Raw genomic sequence first — 21,663 nt, forward strand, 5'->3', positions numbered from 1 at the left:
AAGCAGTAAAGCTCCCATGCAAACATTGTAACTCATAAATAACTACAGTGGATGACGGCGTTGTATTGCAGTGCCATTCATTTGTATGCATTTCAGAACACCGCAACGCACAGATGCGAACAGTGCGGAGCATTTTTAGTGCATTAGGATGCTCTAAAAAAATGAATGTACTGCCTTAATGCATGACCGCGTGTTGCGTTAACATATATGCAATAATGCACCCTCACATTTGTAAGTGAAAGATCCATGGTGATATGTTGTACGCTTTAAATTTTAATAATTACAATGTAGAAACTTCACCCTACAGAATAGGTGGCAGTGAATTAATGTTTTACTAGCAAGCCTGTGCAGAGATAAGCAGGTGGCTGCCATTGCTGTCCCCTTTCCTAAAGACCCTTTCACCCAGTTTACCCCACTAGCATGTAACCATTGTGCTTGGTGACCAGTTCAGTCCCTTTAGCAGCTGGAGAACAATATGCTTCTTTAGGACAGGGGCCATCTGAAAAGGTAAATTTAATACCTGATCTCTTCTATTACAAGATTGGCTTTATTGGTAAATGACTTTGTGGTGACAGGGCCACTTTAAATCACTTTGCTGCCTTCCGTTACTGACCCTAGACATGCAAAATAATAAAACCAGGCCACTAATGCTTGCAGCACAGATCCACATTGATACAATGGGCTGATTTATGAAAACTCCACAAGGCTAGAGAGGATGCACTTTCACCAGTGAAGCTGGGTGATCTAGCAAACCTGGAATGGATCTGGTACAGGGTTGAAAACATTTGCTAGCAAAGGAAATTCATTCCAAGTTTGCTGGATCACCCAGCTTTATTGATGAAAATGTATCCTCTCCTGCCTTGGAGAGCTTTATTAAATCAGGCCCATTGCATATTTCTACCAGCACAGGCTGGTGTGTGATTATTTTACAAGGAAGCGAGAAATCGTTTTATAATAAGTAACATCACATTACTAATAAGTTACATTATAACAAATAGGAACATTGCAGCACCTGTGGCCAAGAAAGCAGGAGATATTAAAAGTCCATCATTAATAAGGCTTAGTAATCATCTGTCACACTCACCTTTCTTCTGTTCGCTTTGAAAACACCCTTTGCAGCAACTTTTTATAAATTCTGCCGCCATCCTAGGCGTAGCTGGCTATGTTCGTCAGATCAGAGGCTGGATGCCCTGTAAATCGGTCCTAATAATCAAAGAGAAACCTTTTAAAGCATCAGGCAATTTAAATAACAAAAAAGTTAAAAATTCAATATTTCAACAATAACAGGTGCAAAGTGGAGAGGCGGGGCTATGCAAATGAGCCAGAGGACATTTGGCTCCGGTGTTATAAAAGATAAGGAAACAAAAAATAAGGATAGAAGAATTGAGCTATGAATCATGAGATAATGCAAATGCCTGTCTTATCGGAGAGAAGGATTTCATCAGACTGGAAGATTTAGCTATTGCAACACTGGACTGGAATCAAATGGGAAGGAAAAAGGACTTCCCATAAGAACAGGTGGAGAAGCCAAGTTAACTTTGCCTCTTATAGCAAAAAAAAAAAAAAATAAAACATTCCTAAAATTATACAATAAAAAACATTTTTGCTGCAATATTAACTTTTATTTCCAGTCCAGAGGTATCCTGTGCAGTATATCATTCCTATCACTAGGTGTCCCTAGGTTTCCAGGTTCAATGATAGACGCATTCAACCCACTTTTCCTGAGCTAAGGCTGTCATGGACCCTCCCCCAGTCTATGATTGGACAGTGAAGGAGAAGCAGCACAGTGATGAACCCATCTCCCTTTTTTTTTCTTCCAGCATCACATGATTCCTTGTCATCACATGAACTGATTAGCTCATTGGGCCTGATTTACATTTATTTGTAAAAAGACAAGCATTTATTAAAGCTGTACAAGACTGGAGAAGATAGACTATTATAGAAGCACCTGGGTGATTCTGAAAACATGGAATTGATTTCTTAAAAAAAATTTGCAATTAGCTGGCCAATGTTTTCAGTCCTGGACCAGATCAATTCCAGGTTTGATGGATCGCCCAGGTTCTTCCATGATCGTCTCTGGTCTTGGAGAGCTTTAATAAATCAGTTGTGCTTCTTCTCTCTCTCTCTCTCCATCCAGCTCTGCTGTGTAGTGACTAGAGGAGGATTCCAGGTCAGATTTGAGCACTTTTACGGCTTGCATTTCATTTTAACTCTGCTTTCAGCTTTTTTTGCAACCCGCTCCCAAACTATATCTTGTTTTACAAAGTATTAAAAGACTAAAAGATCACTTTAAGAGAGACACCTGGTCCTATTTGTATCTGTGCAGTGACTGAGGATAATGCAGTTAAGTAAACTTTCTAACCACCGGCTCATGTGGCAAACCACTAAACCTCAGAGAGGAAGTACTTCTCTACATTCCTGTCCATCACTATGGCAGGAAACTTTCCAGATCCACCAAAGTGTAAACACACAAATCCATTCTTTAAAACCAAATGCAGATAAATGATATTTTAAAGCAGGACAGCAAAACTTCAACCCTACTTACTGTATTATTGCTACAATGTTGTACTATTATGTTTATATGGGTTCTTGAAGTATTCATTACAAAGGCGGGGAATAAAAAGCTGTCTGTTACCTAGTACATGTTGCCTTCAGGATCATGGGCTGCGCTGATCAATGAATGCAACGCCGGCTGCATTCATTGATCAGCTCAGTGTGCGATCCCCGGCTAGAGTTTAAGTGGGTTACAAGTTTCCCCATTCAAAACCTCTAGTGATCTCTGATTGGCTGAGGAAAGCTTTCCTCAGCCAGTCAGGGAGCATCAGAGTTTTTAAATGGGGATACTTGTCCCCATTTAACCTCTAGTGCCGGGGATCGCAAACAGGATTCCCAGAGCTGCAAGAATGATTGAAGCTCTGAAAATCCACTGCGATCCCGGGGCAATAGCGGTTAAATAACCTCTAGTGCCCCGGGGGTCGCAAACAGGAGGACTCCCAGGGAATCCTGTGAATCCTCCTCTTTCGATGGTTTTGTGAATTGGGTTCACCGAAATTTCACAGAACCATCAGTAGTTCAAAGAAATTTCTGCAAGAATGCCAGAGGCATCCTCGCTCATCCCTATTGCTTGTTACCTAGAAGACACACAGAGTTGTCCACATGGATATTCCATGCACTGGTGTCTGGGTGCCACATTGGTACTTATTGAAGTTTTGAACTTCAGCCCAAAGCTAAAGTAATTGCAAACCCAACCACTGGAATCTTATATAAGTTGTGACATATTAATGTTATTTAAAAAGTCCTTTTTATTATTGATAAATCTGCAGAATCCTTAGTGATCTTGCCATGAAGGTCCCCATTCAGGTAGTTCCTGTAATAAGGGACAACACCCTGTCTTCGTCCCCCAACTGCGCTCCTGCCTTGCCATTCAGTCCCATGGACTTCGTATGGGGTCTACAAGTGGCAATTTCTACACAAAACGAGCAGGCATGGTCCACTGTTATCACCAGGATGGCACAGTGGCTCAGTGGTTAGCACTCTGGCCTTTGCAGCGCTGGGTCCCAGGTTTGAATCTCGACCAGGACACTATCTGCATGGAGTTTGCAGGTTCTCCCTTTGTTTGTGTGGGTTTCCTTTGGGTACTCTGGTTTTCCTCCCACATTCCAAAAACATGCCCTTATAATAATTGGCTCCCCCCAAATTGAACTTAGACTGTATTAATGATGACATATGACTATGGCAGGGACATTAGATTGCGAGTTCCTTTGAGTGACAACTAGTCACATGACTATGGACTTTGTACAGTACTGTGTTATATGTCGGCGCTATATAAATACTAGTTAATAATAATAGCCATATGGAAACCTACCCTGAGAAATATGCAGCCTTCGGTAGAGACTGTACATTAAGACTATAGATATAGCTAATATAAACATAAAACAAAAGCTAAAAGATTTAAAAGCAATTGTTTTTTGTACACAGTGCTCTTTCCAGATATGTGAAATTTACAGTCCCTTTACCCTTAAAAAGAAACGAATGCTTGACCTTAAAACCCAACCCAGATCTGTCACCTCACACCCCAATCGTTTCACTAATCCTTCCCACCATCATATATTAGTGGCCATGATAATGCTGAAACACCTTTGCCAAAATATCTGCGTCGAGCGGCTGAATCATGAAATCTGGGAACAGATTACATCTTATACATTGCAACACTTTGCTGTTTTTCACTCTTTTAGTATTTGTTCACACTTGTTCTGTTTATTTCCTTTTTGTCTCTTCTTTCCTGTTTTGTTTCCGAAAAAAACATGGATTTTTTCCATTCGCTATAGGAAAGGGTGTAACGAGAGGTCACAGCTGCTGCGGAGGGACGGTGGCAGAGGTTTCTGTGCACACAGAGAAGAGGACCTGTCTAAAAGGCTCATCTGACTGCCTGCACAATTGTTTATCCAGACATCAATAGTACAAATGAATCAGGACAAAATGGGCATAGTAAAGCTCCCAGCTGTGTAATCATTTACTGAGCCTATAATAACATGGGGGGAATAAATAGAATTAAATGACTTAGTATGTTCAGACCAAAGTTTGTTTAAACAATGCTGCCAAACAAAATTTAAAGTGTTTCTAAATCCTTCAAACCCTAAAATAAAGATATTGTTTAGGTGTAAACTAAGCCAAGAAAAAATATTTTCCTAGTTTTGAAACAATTTACAGCAAAAGTGACAGCTACAGGGGTTTGGACAAACTAAAACATTGACCAGGGTGCTTTTACTAATCGGGTTTTATTAATGTGGATAATTGTGGGACTACATTAAAAAAAAAAAAGTGAGGATTTGTAATGTTATAAAAACATCTAGAAATGTTGATTGTGTTTAAACCGTATGATTCTGGATTTAATAACAAAGTTTTACCCCAACGTTATTCACTGATCTGTCCAGGTGGATCAATAAATGTCTGAACAGGAATGACCGTTGTACTTTCCAATGGTGAAGAGTATAGAGGGGTGTCTCTTGCTCCCTTCTCCTTAGAACAGAATGGTGCTGCTGGGTTCAGCACTTGTTGGTTTTCCCATCACTGGAAACCTTTATTTCCAGTGACAGAAATATAATGTACCTAAGGTACTTCTGCCGCTCTCAAGATTAATAATGAGGTTTTGTGATGTCCTTGCTGGAGGCTTTTACATGGGGAAGCAAAGCCCTGCCTCTACCAACATGGCTCCCTGCACCTAAAGACACAAGCAGTACATGGAATGGAAAGCCAACTGCTGGAAGACCTCCGATTTTACTAGTGACTTATTCTAGAAAATGGACCTTAAAGTAAAGTCAGCAATGGCTGATACCATATTTCCATCCTGATGGGTTTCCTTTAAGGGTATGAAGTCTTTCTGATGCAATATGGAACATATCAGTCAGGGAAAATACAACGACGCTCACATATGGCTGCTTAATACTTAAATATAATACCTGCCAAGATATACAGCCTTATCACCGGCAATGCTAAACCCCTCATGGAAAAACTCTCTCCACTTAAATCAGCAAGAATTCCAAAATAAAACCCTGAGATAAGAGGCTGCGATAACCTGTTCTTAACAAGAAACGGACCTGGTTATATAACTGGCAATCAGCAGGTCCAAAACATAATCCGGGGAGATATTCTCCAGGTAAATACAAACCTTCAGCAAGGTAAAAGGCCGGTATCAAGATAGAAGTATAACAGCTGACATTTGTTTTAAAGGGAAAACTCCAACTCTGTCATCCTAAACCTCGGCTGCACAAGAGTTCCACCTCACATATGACTGATTAGGAACAGGCCTGCAGCCAGTGAAGTAAGGAACAAATACGTTCTCATGGTAAATACCAATCTGGAGACTTACTGCATATAAAAGCTATTGTAAATCTGGCAGCTCCAATTGTACCTGCTAAAAGCAAGTCTGCATTGGCAGCTCTCATATGTCCATCCTTACCAGATTTCTAAAACTTCAGACCAATATGTAAAAACTGACTCCCTTTTGTCTTCATGATGGTCATTTCAAGTCCATGGGCTTCACCACAAACAATAAGCGTCTGTTTACATCAACAGGGTTGTTATGCGTTGCCCAAAGCAAGCACACTTATGAGTACAGTTCTGACCAATGATGTAAAAGTAAAAAAAGATATCAGTCTGGTATGCTAAGACTAATGCAATATGCCGCCACACATGTAGCGTAGCATAGCATACAACCAAACGGTTCAAAAAAGGCGTGTTTCTTTTATCTCTGCTGCAAAATGTGCACAGCAGCATATGTTTATTTAGAACACACGATCACATATGCAGTGGGGTGAATGAGCCCTAATGGAATATCCTTGCAATGTCTCCAAAGCAGCTTATTCATATGTTTACAGAATGCAGCACCACCGACCCCATACCAAGTGTCGGACATTGCCCTCAAGCTGAGACCAGATGAGCAGAGTCAGCCGGACGCAGATCTCGCCCATAGACGAATAGTTCTGCAGCAGTTCACAGATTGTGCATTGTCATATTTCTGATTGGTTTGCATCAGATATAAAACAATGTTCATTAAAGCTGAATAATAACTGCAGGCATCCAGAGCTCCCAAAAAGAAACAAAGCTCTAAACTACACCCAAAACAAAAACACAAATTCCGCTATCTTTTGCCAAGTCAATTAACTGCATTTCTGTATAATGAGGTATATCACTCTTTTCTGTACAAATCTTTTTCTGATATTGCATTTACTATAAATATTTTCTCTCTTAAAATTTGACATTTGAATAATAATTACAGCTGAATTTGTATCAGCAATAAAAAAAGCATTTTAAACATGCAGGCTAAATATTTGTGACTTTTTCAGTTGTCACCTAGCACTTAAAGTAGATATAAACTTCAGGAGACATAAAACCTAATTAGGAGACAATACTGTAAGGACTTAGTGCTGCCAATCTCCTGCAGGCTCTTTTCACTATGCACTGGTTACATGCCATTGTCCTGGACCAGCTATCAGCAAGCCTAGCCTGCACAATATGCATCTGCGCAGGCATTTGTAGTCTCCACCATAAGCCTGGGATGGTGACAATGCAGAAACACATTTGGAAGACAGTTGTCACCCTATAACAGGAAGTAGAAACACATCTGGAAGACAGTTGTCACCCTTTAACAGGAAGTAGCCAAACAGCATGGCAGGATCACAAGTGATTCTTTTCATGAAAGCTGCTGATTTGAAACGTCTTTGAAATGCTGTATTTTAATATTCTAGATCCAATATAAATTATCTAGTTTCCCATAAATTTAATGCATTAGGTGATTCTGATATTCAAAAGAAGATTCTCACAATTAGCAGAATGGAAGCAGACGGCAGAAACTGAAATATAATTTTTGAGCAGACCGCTCCTTTAAAATCTGCTTCATCAGCTGATTACAATACAGCAAGATTGAGGATTCAGGATTTATCAGCAGAAAGTTTGGATATAAAGTGGCCCCACTGGCTGGTTTCCTCTGTATATTGAATTTACAAAGCTGACAACCCATGGCATTGACATACTATGAAAGCTCTCATTTATTCAGCTGGTGACTGATATCACTCTAACTCCAAACTTTCTACTTTCATCAATGACACACGGAACAATACTAGTAGAATATTACAAACAGGACTAAGAAACATACCTGGGGGACAGGTTCACTTGGCCCGACTTCGTAAATCGGTGTCCATTTCTGCAAGAAAGGTGTAATAGGAGTTAGAGTGACAGTGAGATATCTGTTGTTCTTGTGCTGGAGAGTTTTCTACATCTGACGTGAGTGAATCTGTGCAGCCAGGTGACTGGAGATGACTGCCCTCCCACTGACACTCTATTCCACCCTAATCTGGGTGCAGCCTGTTCATTGGTCACTCACAATAGGAACAGACATGTATATATTCACTAAATCATGGACTGCCAGAGGGCCACATACTGAATGCAACATGTCCAAAGACTTCTAGATGGTCAGAAAACAAATTGTATCAAATGACACACACCTATTCACCTGGGTGCTGCGTGAATTGGGGAACAGGAAGCTGTAGTGTAAATATAGCATCTGCTTATCATATGATATCTCTGTAAGCGTTTAGAAATAGGAAACGCAGAGATAAATATGTTTTAGGTAGAAATTGAGGGAGGGAAAGAAAGAGAATTTGGGCTTGCAGATAGTTTTGAGAAACAAAATTGTTGTATTTAAAACACAGTAAACAAGTTCAGACAGATCTATACCCCATTGACACTTCACATTATATGGGTAACATTGTACATAGGTATATTTAAGGAATACAAAAAAGGGTGATGAAGAAAACCATGCTTATAGTGTAATGAATCCAACGCATTTCGCCACGAATGGGCTTCCTCAGGGATATGGTAATACACTTTAAGTAGAAGTTTAAAAAAAAGTAGAGAAAAGAAAGCTGGATTTTTTCAGGCAGAACAAATTTGTATTGTATATTTCACACGATTAATCATTTATAACAACAACGGTGATATGTAGTCATTCCCATTAAATAAGCATGGAATATGTAGACCATTAGCTATACATGTCAGATGCCTAAATAAATAACACGAGTATAAGATGTAAAGCCCCTACCCGACACGTTTCGCCATGTGGTTTTCTCAGGGGATTGGCAGAGACCAATAATACTTGTTATCCAGTGTGACTAGTTGTCTCGTTCGAATTATGAATCCATAATGATGCGGAAAGGGATATATAATCCAGATAATTCAGGATATTGCAAGAAGCAAGTGTAGATCAGCAGCATGTATATTGAAAAGCCCATTGGTATATATGATTATTTGTGTGCAATATACAATACAGATTTGTTTTGCCTTAAAAAATCCAGGCTTTCTTTTCTCTACTTTTATTTATTTATATATTGTGGGGTGGCAAACATTAACATACAAAGGAGGGATTGCTATTCTTACTCTACATTTCAATTAAGTAGACGTTTGCTAAAGTGTTGCAAATCATTAAAAAAAATCATTCCTTGATGGCTGTCTAGCAATACTTAAAGCGGTGGTGACAACCGTGGACCAGGCCTGTGTACCGTGTGGTGTACTCCCCATCAGAAGCCTGTGTGACAGTGACATTGCAGGAGCGCAGTTGCATTACGGGGACAGAGCGTTGTCACCCTCCAACATGAAGTGCCCCAACAAAGGACCTTCAGTCAAGGATCACCAACCCTGGTCCATCCCATCCAACTATCCCAACCTTTTCCAAGTTAAAAAAAACAGTTTCAGGTATACTAAATCTGCAGCTTTTATTGCAATAGTCCCTTGTTTTAATGAAATCTGCAGATTTAGCAATATTGATTAGATGTAAGTTGATATCATTTACAATATTTGCTTGAAGTGTGTTCTGCATGTGAGGTGTAACTTCACTTTTATGCAATATTGAGTATGGCTGATTGGACTTGTACTGGCGGAGATTTTACATCACTGCAGAAGTCTGCCCGGTATGAAAATTCAGAAGCCGACAGGTGACACTAATAAAAAAATAAAAATGATTCTTAATTTTTAATGTCAAAGGTTTAATGCAGCAGCAGCATTTCCAAAAAGACAATGTGACTTACCAAAAGACAAAATGTGAATCTCCTCATTAGGATATATGATCCTGTATATCTCTACAGTAAAATAACTCCTAAAGAAAATATACTTACCTTTCTGTCCCATACCTGTGTATTGAACATTGGCTCGTGTCTTATCTAAGCATAACATTCTAACCAGGGGACACTGTGCATGGAATTCCTTCCCTAAAACAATAACTGGCTTCTGACTAAACTTATTTCTGAAAAAACCTATTAAAGTGAAACTAAAGTCCCACTTTGCCAATTCGTGATTCAGGCTGGTGAATATTAAGAACGGGCGATGTCTTTTTCTGCAATAACTATTGTTACCCGCCTGATCACCGCACATGCGCAGCTCACAGGTTACTTGGCAATCCCGGCTTCCCTTGCATGTGCTGGGACTGAATAACTCATAACATGTGCCTTGGCGTGACATATGTCATCCTGGCCATTCAAGATTGGGATACAAAAGAAAGGAAGAGGGGTGGCTGCAAAGAAATAGGGACAGGTGAATATCTATGGGTTTACTACTGCTTTAAATAGTCGCAATATCCACCAATAAAAAAATAACTGAAACCAATAAACCAGCAATCCACCTCAATGGCTGATGACTGACAAAGCATTGTAGTATGGGTCACCGGTTCTAATCGTGGCCAAGACGCTATCTGCATGGAGTTTATATGTCCTCCCTTTGCGTGGATTCTCTTCAAGTACTTCTGTTTCTTCTCACATCCCCAAAACATGCTTGTATGTAGATTGCCCCCAAAACTGACTTTAATGTCACAAGACTGTTGAAGCATTAGATTGTAAGCTCTCAAGGACAGTTGGTGATATGACAATAAACTCGCTGTACAACGCTGCGTATAACAATGGCGCTTTAAAAGTAGAAGATGATATCAGTAGTAATAACATGGTGTAATGCAATATGGTATTATTACATCATAGGTAAAGACAGCTGCGTCACAAGTTTGCAAAAACCATCTAATTATCCTTATGGAGCGTGACAGATATAACTGGCATGGATGGTGATGCAGCTGCATGCTAGGTATTTATACAAGTTTCATATTTATTATTCAACCTGGACTGCAGGCAGATATAGAAGACAAGTTCTCTATATTCATTAATTATTGTATTTTATTAAATGCACACAAGTGCATGAAGCTAACATCTGTTTGCACACCAGAGCTGTGATGGAGGGAGGCAGGCAGTACAAGAAGTCAATCAGTTGTGTTGCCATTCCTCTAAGTGACCTCTGAGATCATCATTCATCTGCTTCTCCTTTTATTGTCCAATCACATGATGAGGGAGAAACAAGACCTAAAAATGTCACTTAACTGCAGCTGTGAAATATCAGGTCTCCTACCCTGCCAGACAGGGCTGTGCTGTATGGCAGAGCTGTGTAAATCTTATGGCTGATGGACAGGAATACAAATACTTTGGTAAAAAAGCTCTCACATATGTATTTTATATTTTGATGTCCGCAAATAAAATGTATTGCCCATCAATATTTCTGCTGAACTTACTTCTTCCCTTCATCATCAGACGTTTATCTTTGTAATTACAGCCTAGTACTGTGGGGGCACAGGGGTTGCAGAGGTCCCAATTGAGACCGGGCCCTTATTTTGGGGTCTGTAGGTACAATCACTGTTGTACCCAGAGCAAGCAGAGGAGATTTCCTATCATTTGGCTTCCTCATTCTTACCCTGTATTGGATGATATGATCGGAGCCCAGCAAAGAAAGACAGTAGTAGAAGAACGCTTGTTCTAATGGTATTCTGGGCACGGTCCTATGAGACTCTCTGGAATGGTCTTCCACTTCCCATTCAGGTTACTCCTACTTTCTGCTCCTAAAAGAACACTCAAACCCCAACGCATCAACCACTACCATCGTCTTCCATCTCTTAAATCCTCACTACTTCCCACCATTTCATATCCCCTCCTAGTGGGTGCTGCTTCCCCACCTCCTAGATTGTAAGCTCTTCGGGGCAGGGTCCTCTCCTCCTCACGTATCACTGTCTGGATTTGTCTGTCATTTGCAACCCCTATTTAATGTACAGCGCTGCATAATATGTTGCCACTATATTAATACAGCCTAATTAATGGTAGGAGCCTTGCTAAAAATTAGCACTGGGACCCGTTTATCAGTAGCTAGACCATCAGCAGGGGTAAACAATTGCCCGAAAAGGTGAATATACCACCGCCTATGACGTTCAGTTGTTACACAGAGATTGCACATGACGTTCATACGGTTGTATCTTTGTATTATTTCCTCTGGTGTGGTATTTACATTAGTAGGATGCTCCAGGTATACAAGCAGCTCACAATACAAGCACTGTGATAATGAGATATAAAGAGAGGGTGTGGTTACATTGTTACCATATACTCACCCAGGCCAAACACAATTCTTAAAGTCGAACACCAGTTTTGTGAAGAAAGAATAAAAAAAAATCCTTTACCTTCACCTATTTACAATGGGCCTGATTTATTAAAGCCCTCCAAGGCTGGAGAGGATACACTTTCGTCTGTTAACCTGGGCGACCCAGCAAACCTGGAATGGGTTTTTTTAAATTCATTTGATATTTGTTAGCAAATGTTCGCAATCCTGGCCCAGATTCATTTTTGGTTTGCTGGATCACCCAGCTTCACTGATGAAAGTGTATCAGCCTTGGAGAGCTTTAATAAATCGGGGCCACTGTTAGGATTGAAGACAGCTTTGCAGCAGATTGTTGCCTTGCACAGCATTGTATTTCAGTGTCCTTGCTGAAACATTGAGTTCTTAGTGGGAACTTCTGTATAAAAATAACTCCATTGTGGAAATACTGCACCCCTGGAATCCTTTTAGGCAAATTGTGTTTTGCAAGAAAGTTAATGTAATCCTATGGACATCACTAGGGATGCATCGCATTTGGCGCAAACCCTGCACAGACTTCTTGCAGAGCCAATTCTATGGGTATGAGGATTGCGGGAAATCTGCTGTGATCGTTGCAAGGAAGAGAAATTCAGGTAAAATGCCTTGTGTAGCAATTACTGAAATATTACACTAAACTTGGACTGATGCACATCGAGCTGTACTATAGTTCAGTTCCATAAATCCACTGAATGGTCACTACACACAGGCCTGCAGGATGGTTCCCATTTACTTTTATAGTGAATACAGTTTGTAGAATATGCTATATGAGTTCTGGGTCAGTGCTGCAGTGTATTCAAGAGACAAAAAGACTCCACTACAGCCCCTCGTGCATCGCTGTCACAGAGCCACTTTAAAATCATATTGCATACAGTTAATTATTTATCTATTTTTATAAAAAGCAATAAAAACCTTACAGAGGTGTCCTAACACTAACACGCTCCATCCAAACCTGGAACAGATGGTTGGCTACATTGAATTTTATTATCCGGTGTGGGTGAGTGGTATGACCTTGTTCCTAGTTCCTTCAGGGACAAGGGTTGTTGTGAATGTTTTTATGTCCTTTGTAAAATACTGCTGAGGAATCAGCAGGGATAAAATACACTTAGTCCAGAGTAACCCCCCTAGGTATGGAAAACGTAGACCTTAGCCTGCAGGGGCTAAACAAACAATGCCGAAAGGCCTAGGCTGCAGGTTGGGCACCAAAATTTTAAACCATAAGCTCTGTATGTCAACGTTCAGTCTCTGGAACATTTTTGCTCAAAATAGAACTCCAGCCAAGCAGCTAAATACACATTTGAATTGTGTACATGTGAACAGTTATACCTGCCAAAATACTTGTAGTTCTGTTTTGCCACTGTTGTGTGTGTGACACACCCCGTCCGCACGGTGCTGAATGTGAGAGATATATCGGTGGGGTCCTTGCCGTACTCATATTTTGTAAGCTTCCTAACAGCCCTTCACATTCAGCCTCCAATGCCTGTTGGGATATTACAATTTGAAATAGATTTCCTAAGCTCACATTCCATTTCTCTGTATGATTTCTGGTTTGTACAGGAGTATAGATTTTGCTAAATCCGCCAGCAGTGGACCTTGCAATAAAATGCAAGAGATGCCTAAATAGTCTGGGCCCCTGCACCAGGTGTAATCATAGTAGTACAGAAGTGAGTTGGATCATATACTTGTCTTATCCCCGTCTCCTGCCCATGCAAAGGTCATGTCTTTTTTCTTATGTCAAGATTATGGGGAATGCAAAGCAGCCCAAATCTCTTGCACTACACCGAGGGGTCTTCTTTGTTCTCCTGAAATCTCCATGCAATATTATTTCCCTTTTTACCATCACTGTCTAACATTGCTGTAACCATGACCAATGTGACACTCATCGGCTCTATAGTGTCATACAGAGTGGGTCAAATGTTCCTAAAAGTACCAAGAAATCAATGGAGTGATGGGGGGGGGGGGAAAGATTTTTTTCCAACAACAATATCCAATTACCAGGATTGTTTCCAATCAGAGAGCTGGTAACTTTTATATAAAGATATTTACTAAGGGATGAGCAAGAATTCCTCTGGCATTCTCACGAAAGTTTCCTCGAACTTTCCAATGGTGAACCGATTTCTCAGACCCATCAGAAGTTCCAGGAAATCATTGTCTGCTATCCCTGGGCATCAGGTTGACTACCTTCCAATGCCCCGGGATCGCAGTGGATTCTCAGGGCTGCATTCGTTCATGCCTCCTGTCTGCAATCCCCGGGCACTAGAGGTTAAACGGGGAAAAGTTTCTCCATTCAAAACATCTAGTGCTCTCTGATTGGCTGAGGAAAGCTTTCTTTAGCCAGTCGGAGAGCACAAGAGGTTTTGAATGGGGAGACTTGTCCCCATTTAACCTCTAGTGCCGGGGATCGCACACTGAGCTGATCAATCAATGAAATCCTGGCTCAGCACAGTCCAGACGAATTCACTGCAAGATCGAGTTGTAAAACTGTACATTAAAAAGGGGTTGCAAATGACACGAATACAGACAGTGACACAGGAGGACCCTGCCCCGAAGAGCTTACAATCTAGGAGATGGGTGAAGTAACACATTAAAGGAGGGAGATATGTAGTGGTGGGAGGTAGTGATGGTTTCAAAAGACAGAAGTGGATGGGTAGGCAAGTTTAAAAAATGGGTTTGAGTGCTCTTTTAAATGAGAAGACACTAGGAGCAAGCATATTGAATTGGTATCAATAAAAATGTGGAAAATGATCAGTGAACCCCAAGGCAGGTAAAGTTGGAGGCTCATCTTGGCCTCTCCCGAAAAGCTCCAAGGGCTTCTGATTGGTCAGTGAAGCCGCCAATCACATGATCATGGGATTGACCAAGTTGAACTTGTACAAGAGTGCAGATTTGCATGTAACTTCTGCTGTCTCTTCTGGCAATTTTCCCAGAGATGACCGCTGCTGATTTTTTTTTTTTTCAGTATTCAAAGTTTAAATTTCTCAGGCTTGCAACAAGTTTTTGAGAAGAAAGCAATGCAAACATAGAAACAACCAGTGATCTATATTTAGAATCCATAGTTTATTTATGTGTGGTTGTTTAAAGTAAAAAAGGGTTGCTAGGGGTGATTATGCTGTAAGCAATGTTTGAATATCGCAATGATTCTTTGCAGTACCTTTTTAAATAGGTGCAGCGCTGTGCTCAGACATTTCCAGCTGATGTGATATTTAATGTTATAAGGTGAGGAATGGAAATATATATTTACTTTACCTACCTTGTACAGGATTTGGAAGTTTCCACTTTACTAGAAATATTAGTCTACTAGTTTACTGTACTAGAAAGTGCAACTCCAGGCACATAACTAAATACACACATTGGGGTTGCTTTACCTTTCCTAGGATATCTGTCCAGCCAGTTCTAAATTACACACAGCACTGCCAGTCAGCACAACCAAGCTGTTCTTTTCTTTGCTGCAGTACAGCCAGATCACCTCCTTGCCTGTGACTGGACAGTAAAGGAGCAGTAGCTCCTCTTTTCCTACAGCTCTCTTTTCCAGTCCTAATGTTCATTGTCATCACATTGCAGCAGAAAATACCATAATCAACATTGTTGTACTGACACTAACTGCATCTAAAAATAAATGTATTATGGTCAAAGAATACATCACAGCAATTACTTGCTGCTTGCCTGAAGGTTCGCTTTATGAAATGTTCAATGCAATGTTTTGTTGTCATCCCATCTTCCTACAAGGCTAAATTTGAACATTGCAATCGGATACAGTGGAAACTTCAAGACCCTGCACAAGCGCCAGGGAACAGAATAATGTATGAGCTTTGTTTAGGGTTACTGATAATTTTAATATTTAAGGGTCTTCCAGAGCAGGGGGCAGATTGTGTACAGCAGAAAGGCATGGGGCCCGATTTATTAAAGCTCTCCAAGGCCGGAGAGGATACACTTTCATCAGTGAAGCTGGATGATCCAGCAAACCTGGGATGGATCTGGTCCAGGATTCCAAATATTTCCTAGCAAATAACAAATGATTTGAAAAAATCCATTCCAGGTTTGCTAGATCGTCCAGCTTCACAGGTGAAAGTGTATCCTCTCCGGCCATGGAGAGCTTTCATATATCAGGCCCATGGGGTGAAGTTGATGTAGCAGATACCCCAGCTGAAAATAATAAAAGCTCAAAATACCCCATATTGCAAACATGAGGTTATGAATTTGCTAACCAGTGCCAAAGGCAGGTGGGGTTGTTGCCAAGGGAGATTTTTCTAAATGGCTGACACTTGCCCAGAAGGTGCAGGGGGCTGATTGATGGAACACTGGGACCATCTACCAACCTCACCCAATCTGCAGCACCTGTATGGCACTTCTCTTCTCAAACTGCCCTACCTGGAACGTTAAGATTGGTCAGTTATTACTGGATTTACCATTAGGGATTAGGTTTTGGGTAGGTTAGCTTTTGCTTAAGATTAGGTACCAGCAAGGAAGGAGTTAAAATAATGCACCAAGAATGGGGGGGGGGGTTATGCTTTAGCCACCAAAATATAGGGGTTGAGATTAGGCACCAAAAAGAGGGTTTGACCTAACCACGAATGGGGTAATTAAGGATAAGCAGCAGTCAGGGGGAGGGGGGGTAAAGCTTTAGCTACTATAAAGATAGAGGGAAATGTTAGGCACTAAAAAGGGGGTTTAATTTTTGGCACTAGGCAGGACGATATTATGGTTAGAAATTAGAAATAGGCAGCAGCTGGAGGGGTTAAGCTTTAGCCACCAGAAAGATAGGGGGTATTGTTAGGCACTAAAAAGGGAGTTTAATTTGGGCACCTGGCAGGAGGGAGTTGTGTTAGGTAGCAGCACCTGATTTTAGTTCTGGATATAGGAAATAGTGACAAGGTAGGTCATTTCAGAATAACAATGATGTGCAGTGGGCACCTACCTGCCATATCAGGCTGCTGGGAATCCCGGAGCTTCACCTGTTGGAAGCAGCTGTGACGGCAGTCAGTGCAGGGTGTGGGTTACCTGGAGGTGTACCTGGGAGTCACCTCTCCATACAATCCAACACAGGAGGAGGAGAAGGAGTGGCACTGCCAGGCTCAGCAACCTGTGCCAGCTAAGCAGGGATACCAACTAAGCAATACGGCGGCCTCCCATCCGGCTGTGTGGGGATTTCATGTTTTAGTTGTGTAGAAATATTACTCTGCAGATATATTGATAATCTGCTTCTCTTCTGCCAGCATTTAGGATGTATGGAAAGCCTAACAATCCCCTCCTATTGTGTGATACTTCCCCCACCTTCTAGATTGTAAGCTCTTCGGGGCAGAGTCTTCTCGTCATCCTGTGTCTGTATATCATTTGGAACCCCTATTTAATGTACAGCGCTGCGTAATATGTTGGTGCCAAATAAATCCTGTTTAATACTAATAATAATAATTACTTTTTGGTCAGGTTAAAAATAGAAAAACAACTTCCTTGCCTCTGATAATCGTTTTCACTCAGTCATGACTCTCTTCTATATGGACTACAGAACTACTCCTGTCTGTGTTGTGGCTATGAGGAGAGGAGGTTCTGCAGTCCTAACAAACTCCCTTTCCTTAGGTGACAACACTTCTCTCTATACATACAGCACAGTAAGTGTTGTCACCCTACAACAGGAAGCATGCTGCTGGTGAGATCAAAAACATAAATGCAAATAAACAAATGCAGCCACCCCATCTAAGGACTAATAACCTGCAATACATCACATTTACGTTTTTTTGGGTTTGAATACACAGTAATATCCATTACTAAATAGACTTACTTCCTAGAGTGTAAGCTCGTCAGGTCCTCTCCTCCTGCTGTGTCACTGTCTGTATCTGTCTGTCATTTGCACCCCTATTTATTGTACAGCGCTGCGTAATATGTTGGCGCAATAGAAATCCTGTCTAATAATAATAATAATAATATTATTATTATTAATAATACCTCGTTTGCTCCTTTGTCTCTTGTGTTGTGTCTCAGAAGCGATTATTTATGCTCAAAGATCCATCATGTGACTGCGAGGAATGACGGTACTCCCGGATGGGGAGTGCGACCGGTCACCCATCTTATATTATGTTATCTTATATTACATTATCCTGTGCTGTTTTCATTGTTTCTATCATTTACTTGCAGAGTTTTTCCATGGTTGATGGTTTATTGGACACAGAACAGGTGCGTGGTAATGCATTATTGTAGTCTGATAGGGACAAGGAAGTATTCAGCTTCAAGCAGACAAAGGGGAGCAAGACAATGGACCCCAGGGGCAGCTTTTGTCCCCTTTATGATAAATAACCCCTCTCGGGTATCTCACTTACCTGGGAACTCGTCTCCTATTACAGAAATATTCTGAAATCTTCTTCTTTCATTTCCACAATTTTATAATCACATTTAGCAGTAACAAAACTTCACCTGTTTATTTCTTTATCAATTTCTGATGCTTTGTCTGTGTTTTTTGTCAGCATTTACATAAAATGACCTCCTCGGCGCAGCGCACAGTTACTGTAATTATAAAGACATCTGACAACTGTAATAATGTAATTTATAAAGAGTTGTCACATGACCTGCCAGGACTATATTATGTCCAAAGGCCTCAGATCTCTGCGGTTTATTCCGTTTTTTTGTTGCATTCTTTTATGGTGTGTTTTATTTTGCCATTAACATGCTTTGTTGTGTGTGCATTTTCAATTACCGGCGGCTGAAAACATTAACATTTACTATTCATGCTCCCCCAATACTTATAGATGTTCAATGATTCTTGTAATTATTGTATTGTGGTTTGTTTAACACAAATGTTTATTTGGACTGTTTGAACAGACTGATGAAACTTTTTCTTTTATATTGTTGGTAACCTTTTTTCCCTGTTGTTAATTGTGTTTCTCTTCTGTACTGTTAGATATTTATACATTCATCAATTAAAAAAATAATAATTTACTATTCTTGCATTGCTGTAGACGTCTATGGCTACTCAATGCATTAAAATGTCCCAAAATGGAGAGGTTGCTAGGGGTGCTCTCAATCATCTATTGGTCCAAAGTGCTGCTCACAGACAACTTTTCAGAAAGGACATGGCAGGGTGACTTTACTAAGTGAATGGACGAGTTCTTTACACAATGCTAAACATTGATTAGTTGTCATACAGCATAGAAAGCCTGCAATGATAGCTACACATGGCACTGCCGATGGGCTTAACCGTTGCTAACTTTCCTTGCACCAGGCCACACGTTGTTACAGGTGAATTCAGATAAACAGCTAATAATGAAATACCTTCATCAGAGCTGTTTTATCTCTGAAGAATTTTATCCATCTGATTCTAAGATGTACTCAGCACAACTCTGTTTAGCAGCACAGGGAATCAAATTATTATTAATAAATAGTATTTATGTAGCGCCAACATATTACGCAGCGCTGTACTTGAAATAGTGGTTGCAAATGACAGACAGATACAGACAGTGACAAAGGAAGGAGGAGAGGACCCTGTCCTGAAGAGCTTACAAACTAGGAGGTGGGGGAAATAGCACACAATAGGAGGGAGATATGGAATGGTGGGAAGTAGTGGGGATTTAAGAGACAGAAGAAGACAGATAGAGGTTGATGCGTTGGGGTTTGAGGGCTCTTTTAGGAGCAGAAAGTAGGAGATGAATTTGATTTTAGGGTGAAATGGAAGCCAATGAAGAGAACTACAAAGAGAGGCAACAGAAGAGGAGTGGTGGGAAGGCTGTGTATGGGGTAGGTAGTTGGGAGGGGGGTATATGGGGTAGGTAGGCAGGAAGGCTGTGTATGGGGTAGGTGGGTCGTTGGAAAGGCTGTGTATGGGGGGGTAGGTAGGTGAGAAGGCTGTGTATGGGGTAGGTGGGAAGGCTGTGTATGGGGTAGGTGGGTCGTTGGGAAGGCTGTGTATGGGGTAGGTAGGTGTAGGGACAAATAACAGTTTTGTTAACAGTTAAAAATATATGGAATGTGAGGTGTGTGTGTGTGTGTTGGGGGGGGGGGGGGGGGGGGGAGTGATGAGTTCTGTTTTATCCAGGTATCCAATCTTTCTATGTTGCATTTCACTTTCTCTTCCTCCTGACCCTACTCTGCGACAGTGAAAGTAGAAAAAACAAACTGATAAGGATTGGGTGAATTTTTACGCTTCTTGGAAATGATATAAGTTTCAGATATTATTATCTTCTATTTTTATAGCACTGACATATTACAAGTCCATAGTCATGTCACTAGCTGTCCCTCAAAGGAACTCACAATCTAATGTCCCCCCCATAGTCATATGTCATTAATACAGTGTAAGGCTAATTTGAGAGAAGCCAATTAACCTAACTGCATGTTTTTGGAATGTGGGAGGAAACCGGAGTACCCAGAGGAAATCTAAGCAAATGTGGGGAGAAACTGCAAACTCCATGCAGATAGAGTCCTGGCCGAGAACCTGCTGCCCATTTATATTTACAAACCAAAAGGGAGCCGATAAGAGAAGTCTAATATTGGGCATTATATGCATGAATTTGTGTTTAAAACCCTCCTATACTCGCCTGTCCCTGTGGTCGCAGGGCACCACCATCCTTCTTTTCTTGATGGTTGTGATCTGCAGCCATCTTTATTGGCTGGGCCGGGATGACCCCAAGGCATTGATCCAGTCCCAATTGCTGTGTACCCTGGTAATCAAAGCTGCACTACAGCACTCAGCATTCTTACCTGGCTGATTGTAACTGTCAAAATTGCTCATTGCAGAACTGACATCACCTGTTTCTTTCTGAAATAATTCCCTGGCCGATCACAAATTTGTAAAAGTGGAACTAGTACTGATGAATTAAATAGCACTTTATAGTCCATAGTCACATAATTCCATGCAAAACAAAACTATAGAAAGACCGTAGCTGGAGGTTTCAACCAGTGAGGACATTCCTTTATAGGAGGCTGTAGGTGTGCAGCCATCATTGTATTGCATGCAGTGCAGGGACTCTCCCAGGTCAGCAGTGACACACAGCTCCACCCAGGGAAGGATTAGAAAGATGACTGTAGCAGAATTATTGGATTGGAAAAACAATTATCAGACAGATCGTTTGGAATTTGCTTCACAAAAAGCTTTCTAAATGCAGCACTGTGTATAGAAAAGAAAGATCCTTGCTGTCTATAATATCCACTGCTTGGACACACAGATTTATATTATTGTATAGTAAATATAGAATCGGAGCTAGGGGCGCATTCTTAAAGGACAACATAAAAATATTATGATGAGTATTTGGCTGCATTGTGATGTCAGGAATATTTTGCTGTCCTTATCTTTCCTTGTTTTTAAGGATGAAGGCTCAGGGTCATCCTTATCCGCACTTCACTACTAACATGAAATGTCTAATACAAAGAAGCAGATTCCAAGTCAGGGATCTCAAAACTCAGGGGTATCAAAACTCAACACCGCATGTTATATATTGCAGCTTTTCAGTCTGTATATGGGGTGGCTGCATTATTCTCTATTTTCAGAACTTTTACACCTTGTGATCCTGCAACTTAAGCTGCGTACACACTTCCAATTTTTATTGTTGGAAATAAACGACGAACGAACGACCGATTGGCCAAAAATCGTTCGTAAAAAAAGTAACCAACGACGCCGACCAACGAGGATAGTCGTTGGAAATGAACGACCGGACCGGCGGATCGGATTGGACGACGATCGTTGACCATCTATCGTGTGTA

At 40.9% G+C, this 21,663-nt stretch overlaps 1 protein-coding gene across 3 annotated transcripts in view; it reads right to left on the minus strand.

Moving 5' to 3' along the window:
* TC2N (tandem C2 domains, nuclear) overlaps nucleotides 1–16,953 on the minus strand; it is a 42,642-nt gene extending 25,689 nt beyond the window's left edge. The window contains exons 1-3 of one of the 3 annotated variants that reach the window (XM_072428098.1): nucleotides 16,898–16,953; nucleotides 7,655–7,702; nucleotides 1,085–1,203 (exon numbers count right to left, since the gene is read on the minus strand). In XM_072428098.1, the coding sequence (XP_072284199.1) occupies nucleotides 1,085–1,145 (61 nt within the window). In that variant the 5' untranslated portion in view covers nucleotides 1,146–1,203; nucleotides 7,655–7,702; nucleotides 16,898–16,953. Of the gene's footprint in view, nucleotides 1–1,084; nucleotides 1,437–7,654; nucleotides 7,809–16,897 lie in introns of those variants that run through there. The other 2 variants (XM_072428097.1, XM_072428099.1) reach the window with 2 other exon arrangements.
* Nucleotides 16,954–21,663: the final 4,710 nt, after the last annotated feature.

Source organism: Pyxicephalus adspersus, chromosome 12 (genome assembly GCF_032062135.1).
Source record: "Pyxicephalus adspersus chromosome 12, UCB_Pads_2.0, whole genome shotgun sequence".
In the NCBI taxonomy this organism is placed as follows: Eukaryota; Metazoa; Chordata; class Amphibia; order Anura; family Pyxicephalidae; genus Pyxicephalus; species Pyxicephalus adspersus.